This window comes from Rhineura floridana, chromosome 3, assembly GCF_030035675.1.
Source record: "Rhineura floridana isolate rRhiFlo1 chromosome 3, rRhiFlo1.hap2, whole genome shotgun sequence".
Lineage (NCBI taxonomy): Eukaryota > Metazoa > Chordata > Lepidosauria > Squamata > Rhineuridae > Rhineura > Rhineura floridana.
The window spans coordinates 209,078,328-209,103,704 of record NC_084482.1 but is presented as its reverse complement, the minus strand read 5'-3'; the positions used below and the strand labels follow the sequence as shown (position 1 = coordinate 209,103,704).

Here is a 25,377-nt window from a genome sequence, read left to right as displayed (position 1 = left end):
GGCTTCATTGCCGCCATACCCCTTGGGTTCCCCTTCACCACCCCGCTATTTCTTTGCATTGGCGCCCTTCCATATTGCCACTGTCGATTGAGAACCTGAAGTGTGACAGACTCTAAGGACTATCACTCCCTTGCCTCATTACGCTTATGGTTCTGTTGATCTGATCCTCCACCGGGCAGGACTGAGCCAGCCACAGAAAGTTTCTTTCATTCATCATTCAAGTAGAGAACAAATTAACCCCGGGTGGAAGATGGGGACGTAGGAAGGTCCTGCTTGTTGGAGCATAGAAAATAATACATGGGGGGTTATATCCCATGCCAATCCTAGTCAGAGTAGATCCATTGAAGTTCATCGACATAACTAACATATTCATTATTTTCAGGGGTTTTAATATGAGCAGCACTTAGTTGGTTAAACACAACTATTGGGAGTAAAGCATAGGGTTACCAGGTTCTTGGCCTGAGACTGATCCTGTATCTTTAGGAGAAGAGAAAGTCAGCCAAGTGCAGGTGTTCTAATGGGAAAAACCACAAGGTGGAATTCTCCCTCCCCTCTTCACAACTTTTAAAGATACAGAAGACCTCTTGGTTGTGGCCTCCAAGAGGTCGTCTGTATCTTTAAAAGTTGTGGAGGGGGGAGGGAGAATTCCATCTTGTGGTTTTTCCCATTATAGAGTTGCAAAAACACCTGCAGTTGGGTGATCTTCCCTTCTCCTAAAGATACAGGATCAGTGTCAGGCCATGGACTTCACCTGGCAGCCCTAGTAAAGCACCAACTTATGTTACAAGTGACCTGATCCACTGAGGGGGTGACAGACAGAAAAGCAATCTGTTCTTCCCTCTGCTGATTCTTCCTCTAAAGTGTTTGTTGTTTTTGCAGGGTTTGCTCTTTTCCTTCCTCCCTTCTCTTTATGACACTGAAGTTGGTTCCTAGTTCCCAGTTCCTTATTTGCTTGAAAGTTCAAAAAACTAAAAAAGAAAAGTTGACAGCTGCAGCAACTTCAAGCCAAAGTTAACATGTCTCTGAACCCCAAAATATATGTTGGGGTACCCTGTAAGATATATCACTGTGATCGGGGGACTCTCCCCATCAAGAATAACAATACATTTATGCAATCAAAATAATCAGGCTTCTGATATTATCATAAATACATAATGATGTCATAAAATCATAAAAAATAAGTAACTGGGGGTGCCCATCCCAAACTCTGCTCTGGGCCAGGACCAATCATACACCCCAGGAAAGGGGAGGGTGTCCTTGTGACGCCCTTCCCTGGCTCTCCCTGTCAGGTTCCTACCTGCTCGTGGCTACTGCCTGTCACTAGGCACCACCAGGGACTCCACCAGTCCGGACTGTCTTTTTTATGGTTTCTCTCTCCGCTCTAGCACAGACCTCACCAGATCCCTCTGCTAGGCAGCACCACCAGTCACGTCCTATAACCAGTATTCCCAGAGACTCTGCCTGAGTCTCTCTCAATCAGGTTACCTCTGTGACTGAGTGCTTAAGCTGTCCCAATCCCTTTGATCTATATAGAATGTATATAATTCTGGGTTGCTCTGGATACTTGTGGTGTTATATTCTTCCCTTCACCGCTGCCACCAATTGTTACAGTTTCTCTTCAGCCTTGGTAAGTACCTTGCCCTCCCCTCTGGTCTGTATATTCCCCAGCCAAGGATCAGGCCTCCGGTAAACCAAAATAGTGTTTATTAAATATTAGAAATAACAAGATTACTTTATAAAGGCACATAAGCATATGGTTTCATCTATTCCTGTGATACTTGTCTTAGTATTAATCCGAACTCCACACTCTCTCCACACTCTCCCCACACCCAGCTCCAAACACCTCTCAAACACCTCTCAAACCCACCAACGTCCACCAAACACCTCTCAAACAACCCACTAACGTCCACCCAGATTCAACTGTCATCCTTCCATTTATACTCTCAGCCATTCAAACACTCAGCCAATCATCCAGCATTCTACTGCTCATTTACTCCCCCCTCCTCTTTCACTCCACTTACCACATATCTTCTATACAAACAGTACTTACCATATATACATTAATACAGGAACATCACAGTCCTCTATGAGATGCCACTGCATCTCCCCTGGCCCAGAGCTTCTGCTGGGGGCAGGGCACAGATGAGGGCATCTATGCAAAACCAAACTGGACAAAAAGAGGCAGAAAAAAATAAGTAACTGGGGGTGCCCATCCCAAGATCTGCTCTGGGCCAGGGCAAACCATATACCCCAGGAAATGGGAGGGTGTCCTCTATGAGATGCCACTGCATCCCGCCTGGCCCAGAGCTTCTGCTGGGGGCAGGGCACGGATGAGGGCATCTATGCAAAACCAAAGCAGAGAAAAACAGGAAAAAATAAGTAACTGGGGGTGCCCACCCCAAAATCTGCTCTGGGCCAGGACAAATCACCCCAGGAAAGGGCAGGGTGTCCTCTATGAGATGCCAGTGTATCCCGCTTGGCCCAGAGATTCTCAAAAGTGAGAAAGCAACACACCAAGTTATTTTAAAATGCATGCTAAGCTCAAAGTTCCTCTTGCTCCTATTCTGGGAGTGTTATGAAATATTTCCGCTAGTCGGCATTCTCGCCCTACAAATCAAGGATAGAATATATGTAATTGTTATCTAAAATTCCATTCTCAGGATCGCACAAGTCAAAATACATCAATCAAAGGTTATGCTTCTTTTGCTTAAAACAATATGATCATTAATCAAAAGTTAATCTCCCCGCTTCCCATGAGCTGTGAACTTCAAGCTGAATTTGCTTTTCCTATGATCCCAAGGCCTGTGGCCTTCTACTTAATTCTTTTAGTTCCTTGTGATTTTATTATATAAACCTATACCTTCTAATATAATAACCTATTTTTATATGTGTCAATATAGAAAAAATCCATTTTTTTCTCCATCATCTCCACCCCAAAATCTGCTCTGGGCCAGGACAAATCATACAGCCCAGGAAAGGGGAGGGTGTCCTCTACGAGATGCCACTGCATCCCACCTGGCCCAAAGCTTCTACTGGGCACCAGCCACACACAAGTGCATCTATGCAAAATCAAAATGGACAAAAACATGCAGAAAAAAATAAGTAACAGGGGATACCCATCCCCAAATCTGCTCTGGGCCAGGACAAATCATACACCCCAGGAAAGGGGAGGGTGTCCTCTACGAGATATCAGTGCGTCCCACCTGGCCCAGAGCTGCTGCTGGGCCCAGAGCTGCTGCTGGGTGCAGAGCACTGATGAGGGCATCTACACAACACCAAAATGGACAAAAACACACAGGAAAAGATAAGTAACTGGGGGTGCCAACCCCAAAATCTGCTCTGGGCCAGGACAAATCATATACTCCAGGAAAAAAGTCGGTGTACTCTACAAAATGTATGTCTTTCTCAGCTAAAATAATGAAGAGTAAATAAGGGCAAAGATGTAATTTGGGGTGACCAAAATCTTCTGTGGGCTATGAAAAATCATTCACTTGAGCAAAGTGAATAGTGTCCTCCGCGAGATGCCACTGCATGCTGCCTGGCATGGTTTGTTGTCATACAGAACAGATATGGGCATCTATGCACAACAACAATAATAAAGCTATGTAGAAAATACGTAAGGAATTGTGGGTTTCCACCAGCAAACATGCTTTGGGCACTGCAGGTCATACACCCATGCATTCTGGAGAGGGTTTCCACCCAATTCAGAACTTCTTGTGTCTGTATGGCACAGACAAGGGCATATATGTATTAGAAAACAAAGCAAATATGTACAGGAAAAGAATAAGGAAATGAGGTGCCCATCACAAAAGATGGTTTGGGGCACCATAAAACATACTTTGTTGCATCTGGGAGAATGTCTTCTCTGAGATGCCATCCATGAATACTTTTGAGTGTCATCTAGGGTTGCCAGGCTCAGGGCCTGAGAATGATTCTGTATCTTTAGGAGAAAAGAAAGTCAGCCAAGTGCACGTGTTCTTGCAACCCTGTAATGGGAAAAACCACAAAGTGGAATTCTCCCTTCCCCCTGCACAAGTTTTAAACATACAAAAGACCTCTTGGAGGCTGGACCTGGCAACCAAGAGGTCTTCTGTATCTTTAAAAGTTGTGCAGGGTGAAGGGAGGATTCCACCTTGTGGTTTTTCCAATTACAGAGTTGCAAGAGCACCTGCACTTGGCTGATTTTTCTGTTCTCTTAACGATACAGATCATTCTCAGGCCCTGAGCCTGGCAACCTAGCGTCATCTATGAAATTACATCTTCAAGAAATCATTGTTTATTTAACCTGCCATGTGTCCTTCTGTCGCCAACACCAATGGCTTTTAAAGATAATAATACTTGAGCTGTAACAAGGTGAGTAAGAGGGAAGACCGATACAAAAAGTAAAGATAAAAAAATCCCATCAGAGATCATGCACTTCGTCTTTCAACAACCCTTTTAAGGAGAGACCTTGTCCCAGTGTGCGTCTGTGTTGGAATTATATTTAAGATGTTTCCAACAATGTTTTGTAATTTTCAAAGGTGTTTTTCAATGTTTTGTATTTGATTTTGTAAAGATCTTTGGTTTTTAAGAGATTTTTAAAAAACTTGGGGGGTATCACTTGTTTGCCACCCAGGGCTAATTCTGGGAGGAAGGACAGGATAGAAATATAATAAATCAATAAATAAATCAACACATACATACATCCTCCCCCTCTCCCCCATATATATATATATATACACACACACACACACACCTGTTGGAGAATATATGTAATTTAGAGATATAATAAATCAAATGCACAGCAATTCTTCTCAAAGTATGACTCTGTTATCTGGTGCCATGGCAGAAGGAAACTTGGCTGGGTCACCAGACAATGATTCACTCAAGAAGCAGAAAGATGTAATTTCATAGATGAGACTCTAAATGATGCATGGACAGCATCTAATAGAAATGTGTGGAACTATGATTTGTGATGCCCCAAATCATATTTTGGGATGGGCATCCAAGTTCCTTATAATCTTTCCTATATATTTTGGCTATTCTTCTTATATATAAATTAATGTTGTTGGTGTTGTTTAGATTTATTCCCTGCCGTTAACTAAAACATTCCCAGGTGGATCACAAAAGTTTAAGAATGCATAATTAAATACAGTTAAAAGCACTCTAAAATCAGAAATGATAAATGACCTTGTCTGTGCCATGACTGAAGAAAAAGCTCTGACCTGGGTTGGAACCAATGCCATCTTGCAGAGGACCCTGTTCTGTATGAATATGTGTATGATATATAATACTTCGAATAAAGTTTTGGGGTGGGCACCACCAGATCCTTTTCCCCCCTACCTTATTTAAAAATTTGGATGTGTATAGTTGCTCAGATCCACTCCTTCTGCCCACAAGAAACTCTGGGCCAGTCAGGAAGCCATGGCATCTCGTAGAGGACACCCTCCCCTTTCCTGGGGTGTATGATTTGGGTTTCCATAGATGCTATTATTCGTGCCCTGTGCCCAGCAGCAGCTCTGGGCCAGGTGGGACGCACTGATATCTCATAGAGGACACCCTCCCCTTTCCTGGGCTGTATGATTTGTCCTGGCCCAGAGCAGATTTTGGGGTGGGCACCCACAATTACTTATTTTTTATGATTTTATGACATCATTATGCATTTATGACAATATCAGAAGCCTGATGATTTTGATTGCATAAACTTTATTGTTAATCTTGATGGGGAGAGTCCCCCGATCACAGCGATATATCATACAGGGTACCCCAACATATATTCTGGGGTTCAGAGACATGTTAACTTTGGTTTGAAGTTGCTTAAGCTGTCAAGTTCACTTCTTTTTTAGTGTTTTGAACTTTCATGCAAATAAGGAACTGAAGGCTGCAAAACAGGACTTCCCTTTCCTGCCATGCCAACTCAGAAGTACTGAAGTGAGTGAGTGGGTGAGTCTCTTTTTGCTTGCAGAGCTGTCAGAGGGGGGCTGCATGGAGGGAGCCTCAAGATCAAGGTGCACAATTTGGGGTGATGGGTAGGGAGGAGGGGGATGTTGGAGGAAGAATGTAAGTGTTCCCTCCAGCAGACTGCCAGTGTTCAGGATGCAATCCTGCCCTCTGGATCCCAGCTCTGCCCTGCTGCTGGGTCCCCTCTGCCTCCTCCCCTGAGCTTGCTGTTTTTGGCAAAACAAAAGTGTGAAGCATTCACTGGAGAAAGAAAGGTAAGAGGTCAAAAAACCAGAATGCTCAAGGGATGAAACTTTATTCTGTGCACCAAGGCATGATAGTAAAAAAATTCCTTTATAAAAAAAGTTCCTTTTGGAAATGCAAGAGCTCAACGCATTTCAGCTTGTGGATTTCAAGCCTTCATCAGGAGCTAAAATACATAAAAGATTTTTTGAACTTGCTTTAAAAATATTCAGACATTTTAAACACACAGTCAAAATTATATGTACATCTTATTTAAATGATTTTTAGCGTAAGAAAAACAGTTTCAGAGATGCTTCTACAACAATATTGCTTTTCACTTAAAATAATCTCAAAATATACTTACAGAAATTCACTCTTCAACAACATATAGAGACCAACTTTCACTGTTGTTTTCCTTATAGCTGTTAGCATGTAAAGAATCAAAACCAAAACCAAAAATATAAAGCTCAGAAACATACAATAAATTGAACCAGCTTGATAATTAGTTCATCACACCTGATTTGAGTTGACTATTCTTTCTTTAAATCAAAGTAAAGGCAGGAGGTTGAATTCCTCATTTAATCCATTAGGAATCATGGTATCCAATTCTAAAATCCAATGTAGTTCTCTACGCAGTAAATTGTCTATATTTTTACCATAAACCTTTTCCAAAACCCAAAATTTATATTCTGTTATAGGGTAAGGGCACTGATTGTGATGTTCTACAAGCGGTGCCCCTCTTCTATTATTCCTTAAATTACTCCAATGCTCCCCTATTCTTATTTTTACCATTCTTGTGGTCTGTCCTATATACATTTTTTTTTACATCCACATTGTATAATGTAGATAACTCTATCTGTACTACAAGTGGAAAAGTGCCTCAGATGATATTTCTTCTGATGAATTGGATTAACAAAATCTGTCATTTTGCTGGTATTTTTACAAAAAATGCAATGGCCACAAGGATGATGGCCCAGGGGAGAAGTTATACCTGGGAGTAAACTTTGTCTAGATTGGATGACGTCTTTTAAGTCACTATGTATCAGGATGTCCTTGAGATTCTTAGTTCTTTTATAAGAAATCTGTGGAGGGTCCTGACAGCCCTTAAGATGTTCTACTATATGCCAATGTTTCCTTATACTATTCTGTAACTTGTTGGTGATATGGTCAAATGTTAACACACAGTTTAAACGAGTGGAATCTTTTTGTGATGATTTTTTTAGGAGTTCCTCCCGTTTCTTTTTAGTTGCTTTTTTGAAATTATTCTCGATAATAGGAGATGGGTATCCTTCTATGTAGAGAACTACATTGGATTTGAAAGTTGCTGTTTTTGGGCCTGATTTCAGTATCCCTCAGGACTATCTGCATTTCTGGTGAGGAATAAAATGATGTATGTAAGTAGCAATCGACCCTGCTTATTTTAAAGTGCTGTATTTATCTTCTTTCTCTTGGAATTTGACTATATCTGAGCTTTTGATATCTGCATGTGGAATAGTTTGAATATATCTAAGAAGACAGGCCTGAGCTAGACTCACCACGGGACTGACTCGGTATAACGCAGCTCCTTCATGTTCCTTGTTTCCCTCTTTTGTTCAGTCTGGATGTTTTAATAATGGGGTTATTCTTTCAATCCCCTCCTGCCAGCCTTCTTCAGTTTCCATCTCCCCAGAATTAAGGTTGCTGCTTGATTTAATAAAGTAAACAGGTGGCCCTGCCCTCCTGCTTTTGAAAGTGGCTTGCCAGAGGAAGCATTGAGCAAGCAAACGGTTGGGAACAACATCCCATTCTTTCTGATGTGCCAAGTGGGTATTAAAAGTGCAGGAGCGTGGTGAGGAAAGTGAGTTGGCAAGACTTATCCTTCCACACTTGTGCCAGGTGCATGATGAAGCTTTTGAGTTCTTTAAAACACAAACTTTTTTTAGTCAGTTGGAAGGCATAGCCTAGTTCTACTGGAACTTGCACATGCCCCAAGACTGTGCATGGTTTGGCCTGACCATTCAGTGAATCTTTCTGGTGACCAGGAAAAACCACCATCAATATGTATATACCCATGAAAATATGAACAAGTAGAGTTGCCAGGTTCAATCCCTGATCCTGATCCTGTATCTTTAGGAGAAAAGAAAGTCAGCCAAGTGCAGGTGTTCTTGCAACCCTGTAATGGGAAAAACCACAAGATGGAACTTTCCCATTACAGGGTTGCAAGAACACCTGCACTTGGCTGACTTTCTTTTCTCCTAAAGATACAGGATCAGTCTCAGGGATTGAACCTGGCAACCCTATGAGTAAGAATTGGTAGCTTCTCCTTGTTGCCCATATCGCCTTTCATAAAATCAGCCCCCTGCCTTTCAAGTCACTAAAAAGCCCCCTCCCTTCAAAAGCTCTTCAAAATGGTGGCCTTCTGTGAAAGCGGAAGAAAACAGCAGCTTGGCCCTTTCAGCACTCAGCTAGTGAATGAGCACAATTCTTGACAGCACCTTAAGAGGGACATTGTGGGGGCGATGTGGTGGGGAGGAGGAAAGAGAACAATCTCAGGCTGAGAGGGAGATAAGGTTGACTTTGGGGGCATGAGTTCCATTCTGAAGGGAGGAGAAGCAGCAGTCAGGCGGGGAGTTGCATCCTTTTTTAAGAAAAATCAATTTTAAAGAAGGATGATTTTGAGTATACAATTGAGCAGTGAGATGGAAAGGTCACGAACAACTGGGATTCCCCCCCCCCAAGTGGGGTGAGGAGATACAGACTATCAAGTAAAGGGCAATGAAAGAGGATGCAGGAAGGATGTTCTTCTTGTCCATCAAATGACCATGTAGTTTGGTCAGCTGAGATAATGTAGTCAGCTTGAACTAGAGGGCTGGTGGAGTTTACTTGTGCCAGTGTAGCATTCAGCAGCAGTTAAGTTGTCCTTCATTTTAATCGTGCAGAGTCTTCTTCCTAACAGAGTTTAAATATTAAGTTTGATATTCATACTCTATTTTGTTTTTCTGTATAATCATTGTTTACATATATTTTACCTCATTTCTCTCTTCTGCCAAAATTCATTCATGTGCAATGTGCTGTTGATTTCTCTCTGGTATGATTATCCTCATATATTTCGTAAACTGAAATGCATTCACTGATGTTCTCCTGATGGATTTAAAATAAACTTCTCCAGAATTATTTTAGCCTCTCGGGCCCTGTTGGGTCACCACCCTTTCGCCTGTTGGGGCGCTTTAAGAAGCTCATGTTCAATTTTGACATGAGGGGATTGGCTAAATAGGGCTGGGTACTAATTAGGTAATAATTGGGTGACATTTTCTCCCTTCACAGGCTGCAAAATGACTTCAGAGTGACATTCTGGATCCTCCCCCCCCCCCCGTTACCCAGGAGAGGAAACAGCCACCATGCAGCCAGCTCAGGTAGGGGAAAGATCATTGGGGAGACAAGTTGGGGACAGCCAGAGTGGGTCCATCCTTGTTCCAGAGGGACTAGTTGCAGGGGGCCTTGTCTCTTACCCTTGTGCTTCTGGGGCTCCTTCTGTGGGAGGCTGTTGATTCCACTGGTTTTTCCCATGAACCTTTGAACTGAACACTACCTAAGAAAAGCCCTGCTGGATCAGTCCCAAGACCCATCTACTCCATTCCAGACACAGTGGCAAACCAGAGGCATCTGTGAAGATCCTGAGCGCAACAGCGCTCTCCCAGTGATTCCCAGTAACTGGCATTCAGTAGTATACTGCCTCCGATAGTGGAGATACTACATGGCCCTCATGGCTAGTAGCTGTTGATGGCCTTCTTCTCCATGACTTTGTCTAATCCTCTTCTAAAGCCGTCCAAGTGTGTGGCCATTACTGCATTCGTGGTAGCGAATTCCAGAGTTTAAGTCTGCGCTGTGTGAAGAAGTGCTTCCCTTTGTGTCTCCAGAAGCTGCCAACATGTAGCTTTATCGGACGGCCTCAACTATAGTATCAGAGAGGGAGAAAAATGTGTCTCTGTCCAGTTTCTCTGCACCATACATTATTGTATTTGTCTCTATAATATCCAAGCTGTGTGAAGAAGTTCAAATTCTGTCATTTATAATGTTATCCACCAGTTTTCTCAAAAGGGATATTAACCTAAATATTCTCTTCATTTCCTGGATACTCTTTGGATCCCTTTTTTAAAAAGTCATTTTATATTGGCCACTTAACAGTCAACAGGTATGGGAGGCAATCTCAGGGACAAAATGCACATATTTGGTTGAAGATCAGCAAGTTCACATTTCAGTTCCTAAGGTGCTTTCTGCTACTTAAATGCTGTCTCAACGTGGTGTTTTGTGGAAAGTCCCCACTTCAGACTTTTCTCTTCAGATTATGAGTGGAGAACAGATTATTGCTGCACCTTGGCTGTGAGTGTTTGTGAGGAAGGTGTTTGTTTTCATCTTCCAGGAGCCGGTGACCTTCAAGGAAGTGGCCATATATTTCACCGAGGAGGAATGGGTCCTGCTGGATCCAGGCCAGAGAGCTCTTTACAAGGAGGTCATGGTGGAGATTCGTGAGATGATCAACTCTCTGGGTAAGGATCCCCTTTAGATCACTGGAAGGGTGTTGACGGATTTACCCTGGACGTGAGAGTGTAAAAAGAGTCCTGCTGGATCAGGCCAAAGGCCCATCTAGTCAAGGATTCTCCTCTCCTAGGGCCTGTTCAGATGCTGGTATAATCTGGATCTGAGGCTTTTTGCAGATTATTTATTTATTATTTATTTATTTATTTAATTTAATTTATATACCGCCCTAAGCCCGGAGGCTCTCTGGGCGGTGTACAAAAGATAAAAACCAGCACAATATATAAATACAATAAATACAATAGATCAAGAAACAAAACAAACAAACAACAAAAGAACCAAACAACGTCCAAAATACAGAAATGCTGTTAAAATACACTTTAAAATGCCTGGGAGTATAAAAAGGGTTTCACCTGGCGCCGAAAAGATAGTAGTGTCGGCGCCAGGCGCACCTCATCGGGGAGACTGTTCCACAGTTCGGGGGCCACCACTGAAAAGGCCCTAGCTCTAGTCACCACCCTCCGAGCTTCTCGATGGGATGGTACTCGGAGGAGGGCCTTAGATGTTGAGTGCAGTGTACGGGTAGGTTCATATTGGGAGAGGCATTCCACCAGGTATTGCGGTCCCATGCCATGTAGGGCTTTATAGGTCAAAACCAGCACTTTGAATCTAGCCCGGAAACAAATAGGAAGCCAGTGCAGACGGCCCAGAACAGGTGTTATATGAGCGGACCTTCTGGTCCGCGTCAACAATCTGGCCGCTGCATTCTGGACTAGCTGTAGTTTCCGAACTGTCTTCAAGGACAGTCCAACGTAGAGCGCGTTGCAGTAGTCCAATCTAGAAGTTACCAGAGCATGAACAACTGAGGCGAGGTCGTCACTGTCCAGATAGGGACGTAGCTGGGCTACCAATCGAAGATGGTAAAAAGCGTTCCGTGCCACCGAGGCCACCTGGGCCTCAAGAGACAAGGAAGGATCGAAAAGAACTCCCAAGCTACGAACCTGTTCTTTCAAGGGGAGTGTAACCCCATCAAGAACAGGATGAACATCCACCATCTGAGCAGAGAAGGAACTCACCAACAGCGTCTCAGTCTTGTCTGGATTGAGCTTCAGTCTGTTAGCTCCCATCCAGTCCATTATCGCGGCCAGGCAACGGTTTAGCACGTTAACAGCCTCACCTGAAGAGGATGAAAAGGAGAAATAGAGCTGCGTGTCATCAGCGTACTGATGACAACGCACCCCGAAACTCCTGATGACCGCACCCAGCGGCTTCATGCAGATGTTAAAAAGCATGGGGGACAGTACCGATCCCTGCGGGACTCCACAATGGAGAGTCCAGGGTATCGAGCAATGATCCCCAAGCACTACCTTCTGGTGACGACCCACCAAGTAGGAGCGGAGCCACTGCCAAGCAGTACCCCCAACTCCCAACTCCGTGAGTCTTCCCAGAAGGATACCATGGTCAATGGTATCAAAAGCAGCTGAGAGATCAAGGAGAATCAACAGAGTCACACTCCCCCTGTCCCTCTCCCGACAAAGGTCATCATACAGGGCGACCGAGGCTGTTTCGGTGCCAAAACCGGGCCTAAAACCGGATTGAAATGGATCAAGATAATCAGTGTCATCCAAGAGCCCCTGGAGCTGGCCGGCAACCACCCGTTCCAGTACCTTGCCCAAGAACGGAATATTCGCCACAGGTCTATAGTTGTTCAGGTTATCTGGGTCCAAGGAGGGTTTCTTCAGGAGCGGTCTCACTATCGCCTTTTAGGCAGTCAGGGACCACTCCCTTTCTCAAAGAGGCGTTTATTATCTCCTTGGCCCAGCCGGCGGTTCCGGTCCTGCCAGCTTTCACCAGCCAAGAAGGGCAAGGGTCCAGAACAGATGTGGTCGCCTGCACCAGTCCAAGGATCTTGTCAACATCCTCAAGCTGTACAGACTGAAACTCATCCAATAAATAAGGACAAGACCGTGTTCTGGATGCTTCATTAGATCTCACTGCCATAACATTGGAGTCTAAGTCCCGGCGAATGCATGCGATCTTATCCTGGAAGTGCCTCGTGAACTCATCACAGCGGGCTACAGATGAATCCATAATATCCCGAGGGCCAGAATGTAAAAGCCCTCGTACAATTTTAAAAAGCTCCGCCGGGCGGGAGAGAGATGCCTTAATTGTGGCAGCAAAATATCTCTTTTTTGCTGCCCTCACTGCTACTATATACCGCTTAGAAGAGGCACTTACCAAAGCATAATTGCATTCGTCAGGAGTTCGCCTCCATCTGCACTCAAGCCTCCTCCTCTCTTGCTTCATCACTCTCAGCTCCACGGTATACCATGGAGCTGTATGAGCTCTACATAGGAGGGGGCGCATGGGAGCGATCGTGTCAACTGCCCGGGTCATCTCCGTATTCCACAATCCAACCAGGGCTTCGACAGGAGCGCCAGTCTTCTCAGTTGGAAAATCCCCCAGAGCCCTTTGGAAACCCTCAGGATCCATTAGTCTCCGGGGGCGGACCAATTTAATAGGTCCCCCACCCTTGCAGAGGGAAAGGGTTGCTGTGAGCCTAAACTTCAGCAAGCGGTGATCTGTCCATGACAATGGGGTAGATGAAAAATCCCCGACCACCAGATCACCATCTCCATGCCCAGTGGCGAAGATCAAATCAAGAGTATGTCCTGACACATGCGTTGGGCCAGTAACAACCTGAGACAGCCCCATGGTTGTCATGGAGGCCATGAAGTCCTGAGCCGCCCCAGATAAAGCAGTCTCGGCATGGACGTTGAAGTCCCCCAGTACCAATAGTCTAGGGGACCGCAACAATACCTCCGAGACTACCTCTGTCAGCTCAGTTAGGGAATTTGTTGGGCAGCAGGGCGGGCGGTACACCAACAAAATTCCCAGTCTGTCTCTCTGGCCCAGCACAAGGTGGAGACGCTCCAAACCAGTCGTCACCTGGACAGGGTGCTTGGTGAGTGAGAAAGAACTCCTATAGACCACAGCAACCCCACCTCTCCGTCCTTCGGTTCTACCATGATGCTAAACCGTATACCCAGGTGGGCAGAGCTGGGAAAGAGCAACGCCTCCCTGATCGCCCACCCAGGTCTCAGTTATACATGCCAGGAGATCTTATGGTGAACCGACCTGGCATTTAACAACAGCACATGGAGATCCGAAGGCTGACTGATAGAACAACCAGCAGTCCTGGGGATGTGAGGAGAACCGGAACAAGTCACAGACACTACTTGTCTGGGACGAGTTCCCCTTACCTGGCACGTTCTCCTCACAACGCCGTACCTCCCATTTCCCGTCACTACGCTAATTGGGGCCTGTGATGTTCCTATATTAATGTATATATGGTAAGTGTTGGTTGTTTAGAAGATACATGGTAAGTGGAGTGAAAGAGGAGGGGGAGTGAATGGGCAGTAGAATGCTAGATGATTGGCTGAGTGTTTAAAATGGCTGAACATATAAAAGGAAGAGTGAGAGTGGAATCTGAAAGGTGATGAAAGTGAGTGGGTTGCTTGGTGGGGTTTAGAGAGTTGTTTGCCAGGAGAGAGTGGAGAAGGAGGGGGGTGGAGTTCAGATTAGTATTGAGTAAAACCATATGCTTATGTGCCTTAAGAAGAAATCTTGTTAATCTTGTTAGCTTTGTTATCTTTAATAAATACTTAATTTGGTTTACCAAAGGCCTGATCCTTGGCTGGGGTTTCACAGACCAGAAGGGAGGGTAAGGTAATGACCAAGGCTGAAGGGAAACTGTAACAAATGGTGGCAGCGGTGAAGAGAATAACAATACCAGTATTCAGAGTCTCTGGGAATACTAGTATTAGGACGTGACTGGTGGTTGCCTAGCAGGGGGATCTGTTGAGATCTGTGCTAGAGCAGGGAGAGAAACAATAAAAAAGGACAGTCCGGGCTGGTGGAGTCCCTGGTGGTGCCTAGTGATAGGCAGTAGCCACGCGCAGGTAGGAACCTGACAGGGAGAGCCAGGGAAGGGCGTCACACGTGGTGGCAGTAGCGGTGGGATACAAACAACAGAGAATCCAGATACGAATACTAGAGAATCCAGAACAGTGGTGTGGCAAACAGAAATAACAAAACAAGATTTCTTGTGAGAGTGACTGGCAAAGAGTGTGTGGCAAAGAGTGAGTGAACTCAAACACCATGGCTGAATACATAAAAATGAAAAGAGAGGAGCTGGTGGAGAAGTGCATAACATTCAATTTACCTCACGAGGGTAAAGGGGTAGATGAATTGAGGGTAGCACTTATAGGATTTGCTACTGCCCAGCAAAAACAGCCTGTCAGAGAAGAGACCCCAGAAGGATACTCAAGCAATCCCGCTTATATAGAGTACTTGAGAGAGAAGTTAAGATGGGAGCATGAGTTGGAAACTGAGAGATTGAGGATGGAAGGTGCAGAGAAGGAAAAACAGAGGGAGTTGGAAATTGAGAGAATGAGATTGGGGTTTGAGGAGAGGGAGAAGCAACGAGCATTGGATGCTGAATTACAAGTAGAAAAGTTAAAATTTGATAGAGAGAAATTTCACTCTGAGGAGACAAGGAAAGACAGAGATGGAGCAAAAATAAAAATTACTCCAAAGGACTTTGCTGTCTATGAGCCTGGTCAAGATCCTCAAATTTATCTCACAACCTTTGAAAAGGCAGCTCAGTTGTGGGGGCTACCTGAAGATAAATACATGCAGTATTTATCAAACCTGATTAAAGGGGAATTGGCTGAGGTATACCAATATTTCCCCTCAGACAGGCCCGTCACCTATGCTGAATTCAAAGAAGCAGTGTTTAAAAGATTCAGACTGGGGCCTGATTATTTTAGAAAGCTTTTCAGAAACTGCCACATACAGACAGGGAGGTCTTTCGTGGAGCTGGGGGCAAAACTGATGGACATATTTGGGAAATGGCTGACAAGTGCAGAAGCTCAGTCTGTGGAGGAGGTGAAAAACCTCATGATATTGGATCAATTATACCATCAGTTACCACCAGAAATAAGGCTCCTGGTCAAAGACCGTTCCCCTACATCGGTGCAGGAGGCCGCAGAGATGGCGGATCACTTTGCCTCCAACAGAACTGGCTGGGTGGGGAAAACATCAAGAGATTTTAAACCCAGACCATATAACGCTGGCAGAAGGGATGTGGTACCACAGAGAGTGAGTCCTCCAGTAAAATCTGAAGGGCACAGGACACCCCAGAGTGGATCTGTGTACCCTAAAAGTGAGGAGAAATTATGCTACAAATGTGGTAGACCAGGGCACCTACGTTTTCAATGTGAGGTTGCCAACCCCATTAGTAATCCTGCTCAGACAAGGGCAGTGAAAATAGAGCCCAAGGCTTTAGAAACAGCGAAAAAGGTTCAGTTCTGCCAGATAAACTGGACAGAAGTAACAGACCTTGATTCAAGTCTGAGAGAGGAAGTGAGTGTACAAGGGGCAAATTATTGGGCATTGCTTGATACTGGTGCCGCTCAGACATTACTGAGGCCAGATTTAATAAAATCTGAGGTAATATTACCTCAGGAAACTGTGACTATCCAAGGAGTGAGGGGTCAACCAGAAAGTTTGCCTGTGGCCCTGGTGGAAATGACTTGGAGAGGCCGAGAGGGCCGATATAAAGTAGGCATTAATGCCCAGCAACAAGAACCAGTAATACTGGGAAGAGATGTAATGGGAGCCCAAGGAAAGATATATGTAGTGACCAGACAGCAAATTGGCAGAGAAAAAGAAGCCATATTAAGGGGGGCTGAAACAAACAGGGTGGAATCTGTTAACCAGCCTCAGGTCGCCATAGCAACCACTAGCAGGCCTGCTGAAGGAGACAAACTGTATCAAGTGGTCTCTGATAATAAAGAAGCAGATCAATTCAGGGAAGAGCTGCATAAAGATATAAGTTTGAAGCAGATAAAGGAACAAGCTCTGACCCAACAGATTCCTTTCACTGACAAACTGAGGAATCAAGTTGTGTGTGAGAATGGGATTTTATATAGACTGTGGATGCCCGCTGAGAGAAAGGATGAATGTGAACCAGTGAAGCAATTGATAGTACCTAGCAAATACAGAACCAGATTGCTAGAGGTAGCCCACGATGTCCCATGTCCAGGACATCTGGGAATAAAAAAGACCAAGAGGAGATTGGCAGCACACTATTATTGGCCAAACATCTCCGAAGATGTAAAACAACATTGTCTATCTTGTGGAATATGCCAAAAGGTGGGAAAAAGTGGAGTAAAGACTAAGGCACCCTTAAAGCCCCTTCCTATAATTGGACAACCCTTTTATAGAGTGGGAATAGATTTGGTGGGCCCTTTTTCCAAACCCACAAGGCATGGCAAGAAATATCTATTGGTGGTGGTGGATTTTGCCACCAGGTACCCAGACGCAGAAGCACTAAGATCTGTAGAAGCCCCTGTAGTGGCAGAGGCTTTATTAAAAATCTTTATGAGGCTGGGTTTCCCTCATGAAGTGCTGACGGATCAAGGCAGTGTATTCATGGGAGAAGTGATGCAATGTATGTGGAAATGTTGTGGTCTAAAACATCTAAAGACCACTACTTACCATCCCGCCACTAATGGGTTAACAGAGAGATTCAATGGCGTTTTGAAGGGCATGATCAGAAGCTATGTTCAAGATCACCCACAAGACTGGGATGAACGGTTGGGATGCTTCTTATTTGCATACAGAGAAGTCCCTCAGGAGTCAACAGGCTTCTCACCCTGATGTTCACTAGAAAAGTGAGGGGACCTTTGGAACTATTAAAAAATTCATGGGAAGGAACCCTGGGAGAGTACAAAACATCTGTAGTAGATTTTGTATTGGAATTCCGCAATAAATTAACATCAATGATGGAGGTGGTGGAAAAGAATTTGAGTCAAGCACAGGAGAAGCAACGTTACTGGTATGACAGAACAGCCAGGGAACGTGTGTATGATGTGGGAGATATGGTTATGGCATTCATACCCAGGAAACATGACAAATTACAGGCTAACTGGGAAGGACCATATACCATCAGAGAAAGGCTTGACACAGTCACGTATGTAATCACCACAGACCAATTAAACAAAAGCAAAGTGGTTCATGTAAATATGTTGAAGCCTTACCATACCAGGGATGTACAGGTGTTGCAAGTTACCTTATTCCCTGAGGGAAGTGGGCCTGAACTTCCAGATTTAGTACAGGAAAGCAAAGACAAAGGAGGGGTAGATCAAGTGGAATGGTCAGAGGAGGTGAAGGAGGAAGTAAAAGAAGAGATTCTGAGAGTTTTGAAAACCTATAGGAATCTTTTTAGCAACAAACCTGGCCGAACCAGTATAGTTATACATTCCATTGATACTGGAGATCATGCCCCAATCAGATCTGTTCCGTACCGTGTGAATGGGAAAGTTTTGAATGAGATCAAAAAGGAGGTGGAAGATATGCTGGAATTAGGAGTGATCAGGGAATCCATCAGTCCCTGGGCCTCAAGTATTGTCCTGGTTCCGAAAAAAGATGGAACGACAAGGTTTTGCATTGATTATCGGCTAATCAATAAAATTACTGTCCCAGATGCGTATCCTATGCCTAGGGTAGACGCAATGTTAGAGTTATTGGGGGCAGCAACCATTATCTCTACACTAGATCTCTGTAAAGGATTTTGGCAAATGGAACTAGACGAGCAATCCAGAGCCAAAACTGCCTTCAGTACACCAGATGGGTTATATGAGTTTGTGACCTTACCCATGGGACTAAGGAACTCACCAAGTTCATTTCAAAGGCTAATCAATACTGTGTTGCGAGGCATGTCAGATTTTGCAGTGGCCTATATCGATGACGTGGCCATTTTTAGCAAGTCGGTGCCTGAGCATGTCCAACACCTGACAACAGTATTGGAGGCCTTAAGAAAAGCAGGCCTCACAATAAAAGCTAAGAAATGCCAGTTTGGACTAAAGGAAGTAATCTATTTAGGACATAAGGTGGGGAGTGGGAAAATCACCCCCTTATGGAGCAAGGTGGAGGCAATACAAGCGTGGCGATCCCCTTAACCAAAAAACAAGTAAGGGCATTTCTGGGTGTGGCTGGATTTTATAGGAAGTTTGTGAGAAATTTTGGGGAAATAGCAACCCCCTTGCATGAGTTAACAAAGAAGAAGTGTTCTGAGCATGTGGTATGGACGGATGAATGTCAGAAGGCTTTTGATCTACTGAAGCAAGCCTTGTGCCAAGGACCCATATTAATAGCACCAGACTATGAGAAACCATTCATCGTGGCTACAGATGCATCGGACCTGGCGCTGGGAGTCGTCTTGCTACAGGAGAGAGAAGGCACCAGACATCCAGTGGCATACCTGAGTCGCAAGCTGACGCCGAGGTAGAAAAACTATTCGTCGGTCCAGAAGGAGTGCCTAGCGGTCGTGTGGGGACTGAACAAGTTGTGCCCATACGTGTGGGGACGAAGATTCACAGTGACTACGGATCATCGGGCCTTGTTATGGTTGCAGACTATGAAAAACCATAACACTATGCTGCAGAGGTGGTCCTGGGCCCTACAGGACTATCAAGTGGACTTCCAGTTCATAAAAGGCAAGGACAATGTACTGGCCGATGGACTTTCCAGGTAAGTGGCTGGGACTGCAGTGACGTGACCAGACGGAGGAACAAAGAAAGACATTTTCCCCATAGAGACTTTTATTTGTTAACGCGACGTATAAATCCTGGAACAGGAATAATACTCTGCCGTTGTTTTAAGGGGGGGAAATGTGATGTTCCTATATTAATGTATATATGGTAAGTGTTGGTTGTTTAGAAGATACATGGTAAGTGGAGTGAAAGAGGAGGGGGAGTGAATGGGCAGTAGAATGCTAGATGATTGGCTGAGTGTTTAAAATGGCTGAACGTATAAAAGGAAGAGTGAGAGTGGAATCTGGGGGGAGAAGAGAAAGAGTGGGTTGTTTGGTGGGTTTGAGAGAGTTGTTTGCCAGGAGAGAGTAGAGAAGGAGGGGGGTGGAGTTCAGATTAGTATTGAGTAAAACCATATGCTTATGTGCCTTAAGAAGAAATCTTGTTAATCTTGTTAGCTTTGTTATCTTTAATAAATACTTAATTTGGTTTACCAAAGGCCTGATCCTTGGCTGGGGTTTCACAGACCAGAAGGGAGGGTAAGGTAATGACCAAGGCTGAAGGGAAACTGTAACAAATGGTGGCAGCGGTGAAGAGAATAACAATACCAGTATTCAGAGTCTCTGGGAATACTAGTATTAGGACGTGACTGGTGGTTGCCTAGCAGGGGGATCTGTTGAGATCTGTGCTAGAGCAGGGAGAGAAACAATAAAAAAGGACAGTCCGGACTGGTGGAGTCCCCGGTGGTGCCTAGTGACAGGCAGTAACCACGCGCAGGTAGGAACCTGACAGGGAGAGCCAGGGAAGGGCGTCACAGGGCCCCCGAAAGTCTCCCCGGTCGATGTATAGTACTCTCTCCCAGGCACATATTAAAACAAATAAAACTCACATATACACACACACCAAGTCACAGACACCCACACAATACACATTCACACCAATACACACTAAATTCACATACACACACACACGCACTTAATCAATCACACACTACAATAAACATACATATAATACAACCAAACAAGATACTTTTAATTTGGACCGTTTGCGTGAAGTTTTTGCCAACGCGATTAGATTCAGCTGCTTTTGCCTTTAACTCCGGATTAAATGGATGCGACAAAAACCCAAAAATGCTTTTAAAATCCACATCTGCTTTGGTGCACTTCTACCATGTGTTACCTTTTAAGCGCCTTTTCTTGGCTGCACATTTTCTTCGCCAATAGATCCTCCCTTTTCCCCGCCTCTTTAACTGTCTCTGGGCATCATTTTGTTTCCTGCTGTTGATGAAGCAGCTTCCAGGCGCTCTTGCCTTCCTTTCCCCCCTCTTTCTCCTGCTTCCCCAATACATTTACTCCCCCACTCCTTTAAACAAAATCACATTCCCCACCCCTTCATTCTCTCTCTTCTGCATTGACACCAACAACTCCCAGAGGGTAGCAGGGCTGGAGCTCATAAAATTCCTTCCTGGCCCCTTCACGAAGACAAATCTATCTTTTTGGAGCCGGGTCACGCTCTCTGTGTTTGGCCGATGGTGCTCCTTGCCTAGCTGCGGAGCTGTGGTTTTGGCGCTGTTGTTTACGTCTAGGATGGCATGTGTGTGTGCAAAAGAGAGTGTGAGAAAGTGTGTGTGTGGAGGACCTCTTCTGCCTCGTCGCATCCCTCCGCTCCCCCCCAAAGCTGGATCTCTCCCCCCCCCTCCGGCTGATGCATGCAGGTAGATCAGCAGGTAGATGCTCAGATGTGTGGTGGGACCCCTCTGTCTCTGGGCATTCTGGCTAAATTGGCACAAATCTAGATGGTTGAATTTGAGGTGTTCCCCCTTTCCTTTCCATTCCTAGTTTTTTTGTTCTTTTATAGTAAACATGGACTTTTTGTCTCACCTTCTAATTTCCTTCAACACCTCTTTGGGCCTTTTCCGCTCAAAGGAAGGAGACCTTCCTTCCTTTCTCACCACCCCTGAACTTTTCTGTATCTGGGACTCTTTTACTCAGCATGCAAGGAGTTGCTTAGGTTTGGCAAGCAACTGAGGAGGCGGTGGGCTGGCTGTGGATCTGAGGCTATAAGGCCCGCTGGTGAGTTCTAGCCACCTGTTTGAGAAATGCAGACCGGACAGGATTTGAGTAATCTTGGGTGTTTGGCATCTTGTCATCCCATTGACTCCTTTCAAGAGCAAACACCTCAGATTTGCCATTCCCCAAATGAGCTGGTATGGAAGTAGAAGGATGAAGGGGTCTCCTGTGTGCTGCTTGGGATTTTGTTTAATGATTTCTATTAAGGGCGATGGATAGACCACTTTGTCACAAAGCTCTCTAAGCGCTGTGCATAATAAAATGATAGACTGAAATGACTGAAACTATGTCTAATACATCTTAGTAGGATGAGTCATCCTAAAAGGCAGCGTGTGTTTTCTGAAAATAAAATAATCAGCCAATTCATTCATTTCCTTGCCGCACACAGTTTGAAAATGACTGCTAAGAACCTTCCCATCTAACCAATCTTCCATCTTCTGTGATTAAGCTAGGTCTTGTTGATAATTCATCTCACTCAGCCTGTCTTTCCTCTCACTCTTTCATAGGTGCATTAAAACAAAACTAATTTTCTTTGTTATTTGAAAGTACTCGTATTCTCTCCAAGAAGAAATTGAGTTTTGGTTGCTGCACAAATGTTTATTTTCTTCTTTGGCGCTTGTAGGGAATTGGGTCCCACCACCTACAGAAAAATAGTTCCCTCAGCCTCACTTTGTATGAACACTAGTTGAGATATTTGTATCTTTAAAAAATTTATATTTTGGGGGCTATAGAACACCATCCCACAATAATTCGGAGTTTCTCATTGAGACACTTTTCCAATGCCACTATTCCCATAGAATTCCTTTAAAGCCTCATAGTAGCTTGGGATCTTAACTGTGCTTGATCAGTTTGTAAAGTCTCAGGAGAGAATGTTTCCAACACTTGTTTCTAAGTGGCTTTTGCCTTCAGGTCAAATTCCCTAAATCTCCTTCCCAGCCAAATATGCCCACAACCTGGTCCACTACTGGGAACAATCTTCCTTCGACTCCAGATTTCCTCTAATTGATTTTCTGGCTGCATGGACAGTTTAGCTGATCTTAAAAATCCATTTGTGTCATACAGGGGTCAGTCAGAATGGCAATCTTACTGCACATCAAAGAAGTCATACAGGGGACAAACCTTACAAGTGCTTGGAGTGTGGAAAGTGCTTCAGTAACAGTAGCTCCCTTACTGTCCATCAAAGAACTCATACAGGAGACAAACCTTATAAATGCATGGAGTGTGGAAAGGGCTTCAGTCAGCGTGGCAATCTTACTTTGCATCAAAGAATCCATACAGGGGACAAACCTTATAAATGCTTGGAGTGTGGAAATGGTTTCAGTCGGAGTAGCTCCCTCATTTTGCATCAAAGAACTCATACAGGAGTCAAACTTTATAAATGCTTGGACTGTGGAAAGAGCTTCAGTCGCCGTTACCAACTTACTTCACATCAAATAATTCATACTGGGGACAAACCTTATAAATGCTTGGAGTGTGGAAAGAGCTTCAGTCGGAGTAGGTCTCTTACTTCACATCAAATAACTCATACAGGGGACAAACCTTATAAATGCTTGGAGTGTGGAAAGAGCTTCAGTCGGAGTAGGTCTCTTACTTCACATCAAATAACTCATACAGGGGACAAACCTTATAAATGCTTGGAGTGTGGAAAGAGCTTCAGTCGGAGTAGGTCTCTTACTTCACATCAAATAACTCATACAGGGGACAAACCTTATAAATGCTTGGAGTGTGAAAAGAGCTTCAGTCAGCAATGATATTTTACTGTACATCAAATAATTCATACAGGGGTCGAACCTTATAAACACTTGCATGGTGGCCCTTAAAATTATGGAAAACTGTTTCTACAGGTGTTTCTCCTGTGACCTGTCATTTACCAATTTGTTGTTGTTGTTATGTGCCTTCAAGTCGATTACGATTTATGGCGACCCTATGAATAAGTGACCTCCAAGAGCATCAGTCATGAACCACCCTGTTCAGATCTAGTAAGTTCAGGTCTGTGGCTTCCTTTATGGAATCAGTCCATCTCTTGTTTGGCCTTCCTCTTTTTCTACTCCCTTCTGTTTTTCACAGCATTATTGTCTTTTCTAGTGAATCATGTCTTCTCATTATGTGTCCAAAATATGATAACCTCAGTTGCATCATTTTAGCTTCTAGTGATAGTTCTGGTTTAATTTGTTCTAACTCAATTATTTGTCTTTTTCACAGTCCATGGTATGTGCAAAGCTCTCCTCCAACACCACATTTCAAATGAGTGGATTTTTCTCTTATCCGCTTTTTTCACTGTCCAATTTTCACATCCATACATAGGAATCGGGAATACCATGGTCTGAATGATCCAGACATTGGTGTTCAGTGATACATCTTTGCATTTGAGGACCTTTTCTAGTTCTCTCATGGCTGCCCTCCCCAGTCCTAGCCTTCTTCTGATTTCTTGACTATTGTCTCCATTTACCAATACAGAAGTTAATATTTATTAAGGAAAAGTGCAGTGAAGGAAATGGGCAATTTTGAATGAAGTTGGGGTTTCTATGGGAACCAAAAATAGGATCCATGCAGTGTTAGAACTCAAACTATTAATTGTTTATTTCTTTATACCATTTGGTCCCTTCTATTCAGCAAAAAAGACTCCCAGGGTGGCTTACGTTAAATCAATTAAAGTCAGACAGTCCCTGCCCACAGGTTTACCCTGGAAAAAAAAATTACACAGGGACAGGGACGGGGAATCAAACTTAGGTCCCAGTTCCAAAATAGTAGTTCTTGTGATGTTCTTTCTTCTTTCTCACAATAAGTTACCACTTTTTTCCTGAAATTTATTTTTGGTTCAACTCCAGGTACAGTAGGGCCCCACTCATATGGCGGGTTACGTTTCAGACCCCCGCCTAAAAGCAAAACCCGCTGAAAAGCAGAACTCCATCAATATAATGGCGCCTGACACCCGAAAAATGCCCAAAAAGTGGAACAAGCGCTGTATGAGTGGGGCTTTACTCTAATTGGAGAGGGCCTTCTCAGTGGTGGCCCCCAAATTATGGAATCATCTCCCTGATGAGGTGCACCTGGCGCCAATACTGTTATCTTTTCGGTGCCAGGTCAAGACTTTCCTCTTCTCCCAGGCATTTTAGCATGCGTTTTTAAATTGTTTAAAATTTTTAAATTGTGTTTTAAATTGTTTTTAAAAGATGTGTTTTAAATTTGTATATTTGTTTTTAATGTTTTTAGTTACTGTAAACCGCCCAGAGAGCTTTGGCTATGGGATGGTATATAAATAAATAAATAAATTGAAAGCCTTTGTATTAGTGGAACGCTGAAAAGCAGACTGCCAAAAAGTGGGGTCCTACTGTATTTCTACTAGATTTTTGGTTGTTCTGAGGCCTTTGCAGCCTTGCTTGTCTTTTTTCTTCCATTTTGAGGGTGTTTGTGATTGTTCTATAAGTCAGTGTTTTGGGGCTGGAACTGTCACTCATAAACAAGTTAATGGATTTTGTTACTCTAGTGTTTATGTACATTATTGTCTTGATTTTTGCTTTTTGTTGGTTTAGTTAACATTCATTGTAATAGCTAAGCTGCACTTTGTTCTTCTGAGTAGAGTTAAGTTTACATATCCATATTCTATTTTTGTTTGCCAAGTAATACTTATTTGCATATTGTGATCCTCATTTCTCCCTTTCCCAAGATTCATTAATGTGCTGTGAATCCTCTTTGATGTTATCATGCTCCTATCATTCATAAACTGAAATGCATGAAATTCTGCTGATGTATTTAAAGTAAATCTTTCCAAAGGAAGTATTGTTAGTATTTTTAGAACTTGAGAGCTTTGGAATTAAGGAGTTTATGCTTGAGCAAAGGTATATACTGTATGTCTAACTGAATGTAATGCTTGTTAATCATCATCTATGGCTAGTTTTAGGTGTTTATAGTTTATAGTTATTTATAATCATTTCTAGTTTAGGATAAGTAAGAATAGTTAATAGCATAAGCTAAGGGGATAAGGGCTTGACCTTTTCCCTGAATTGACCTCTGTCCTTTTAGTGTTCTAA

At 43.8% G+C, this 25,377-nt stretch overlaps 1 protein-coding gene across 1 annotated transcript; it reads left to right on the top strand.

Moving 5' to 3' along the window:
- Positions 1 to 6,122: 6,122 nt before the first annotated feature.
- On the top strand, positions 6,123 to 25,377 carry LOC133378917 (zinc finger protein 354C-like). The gene is made up of 5 exons (XM_061613529.1): positions 6,123 to 6,194; positions 9,466 to 9,554; positions 10,562 to 10,688; positions 22,409 to 22,828; positions 25,370 to 25,377. The coding sequence occupies exons 2-5, from the start codon at positions 9,540 to 9,542 to the stop codon at positions 25,375 to 25,377; spliced, it is 570 nt and encodes a 189-aa protein (XP_061469513.1). The 5' UTR covers positions 6,123 to 6,194; positions 9,466 to 9,539.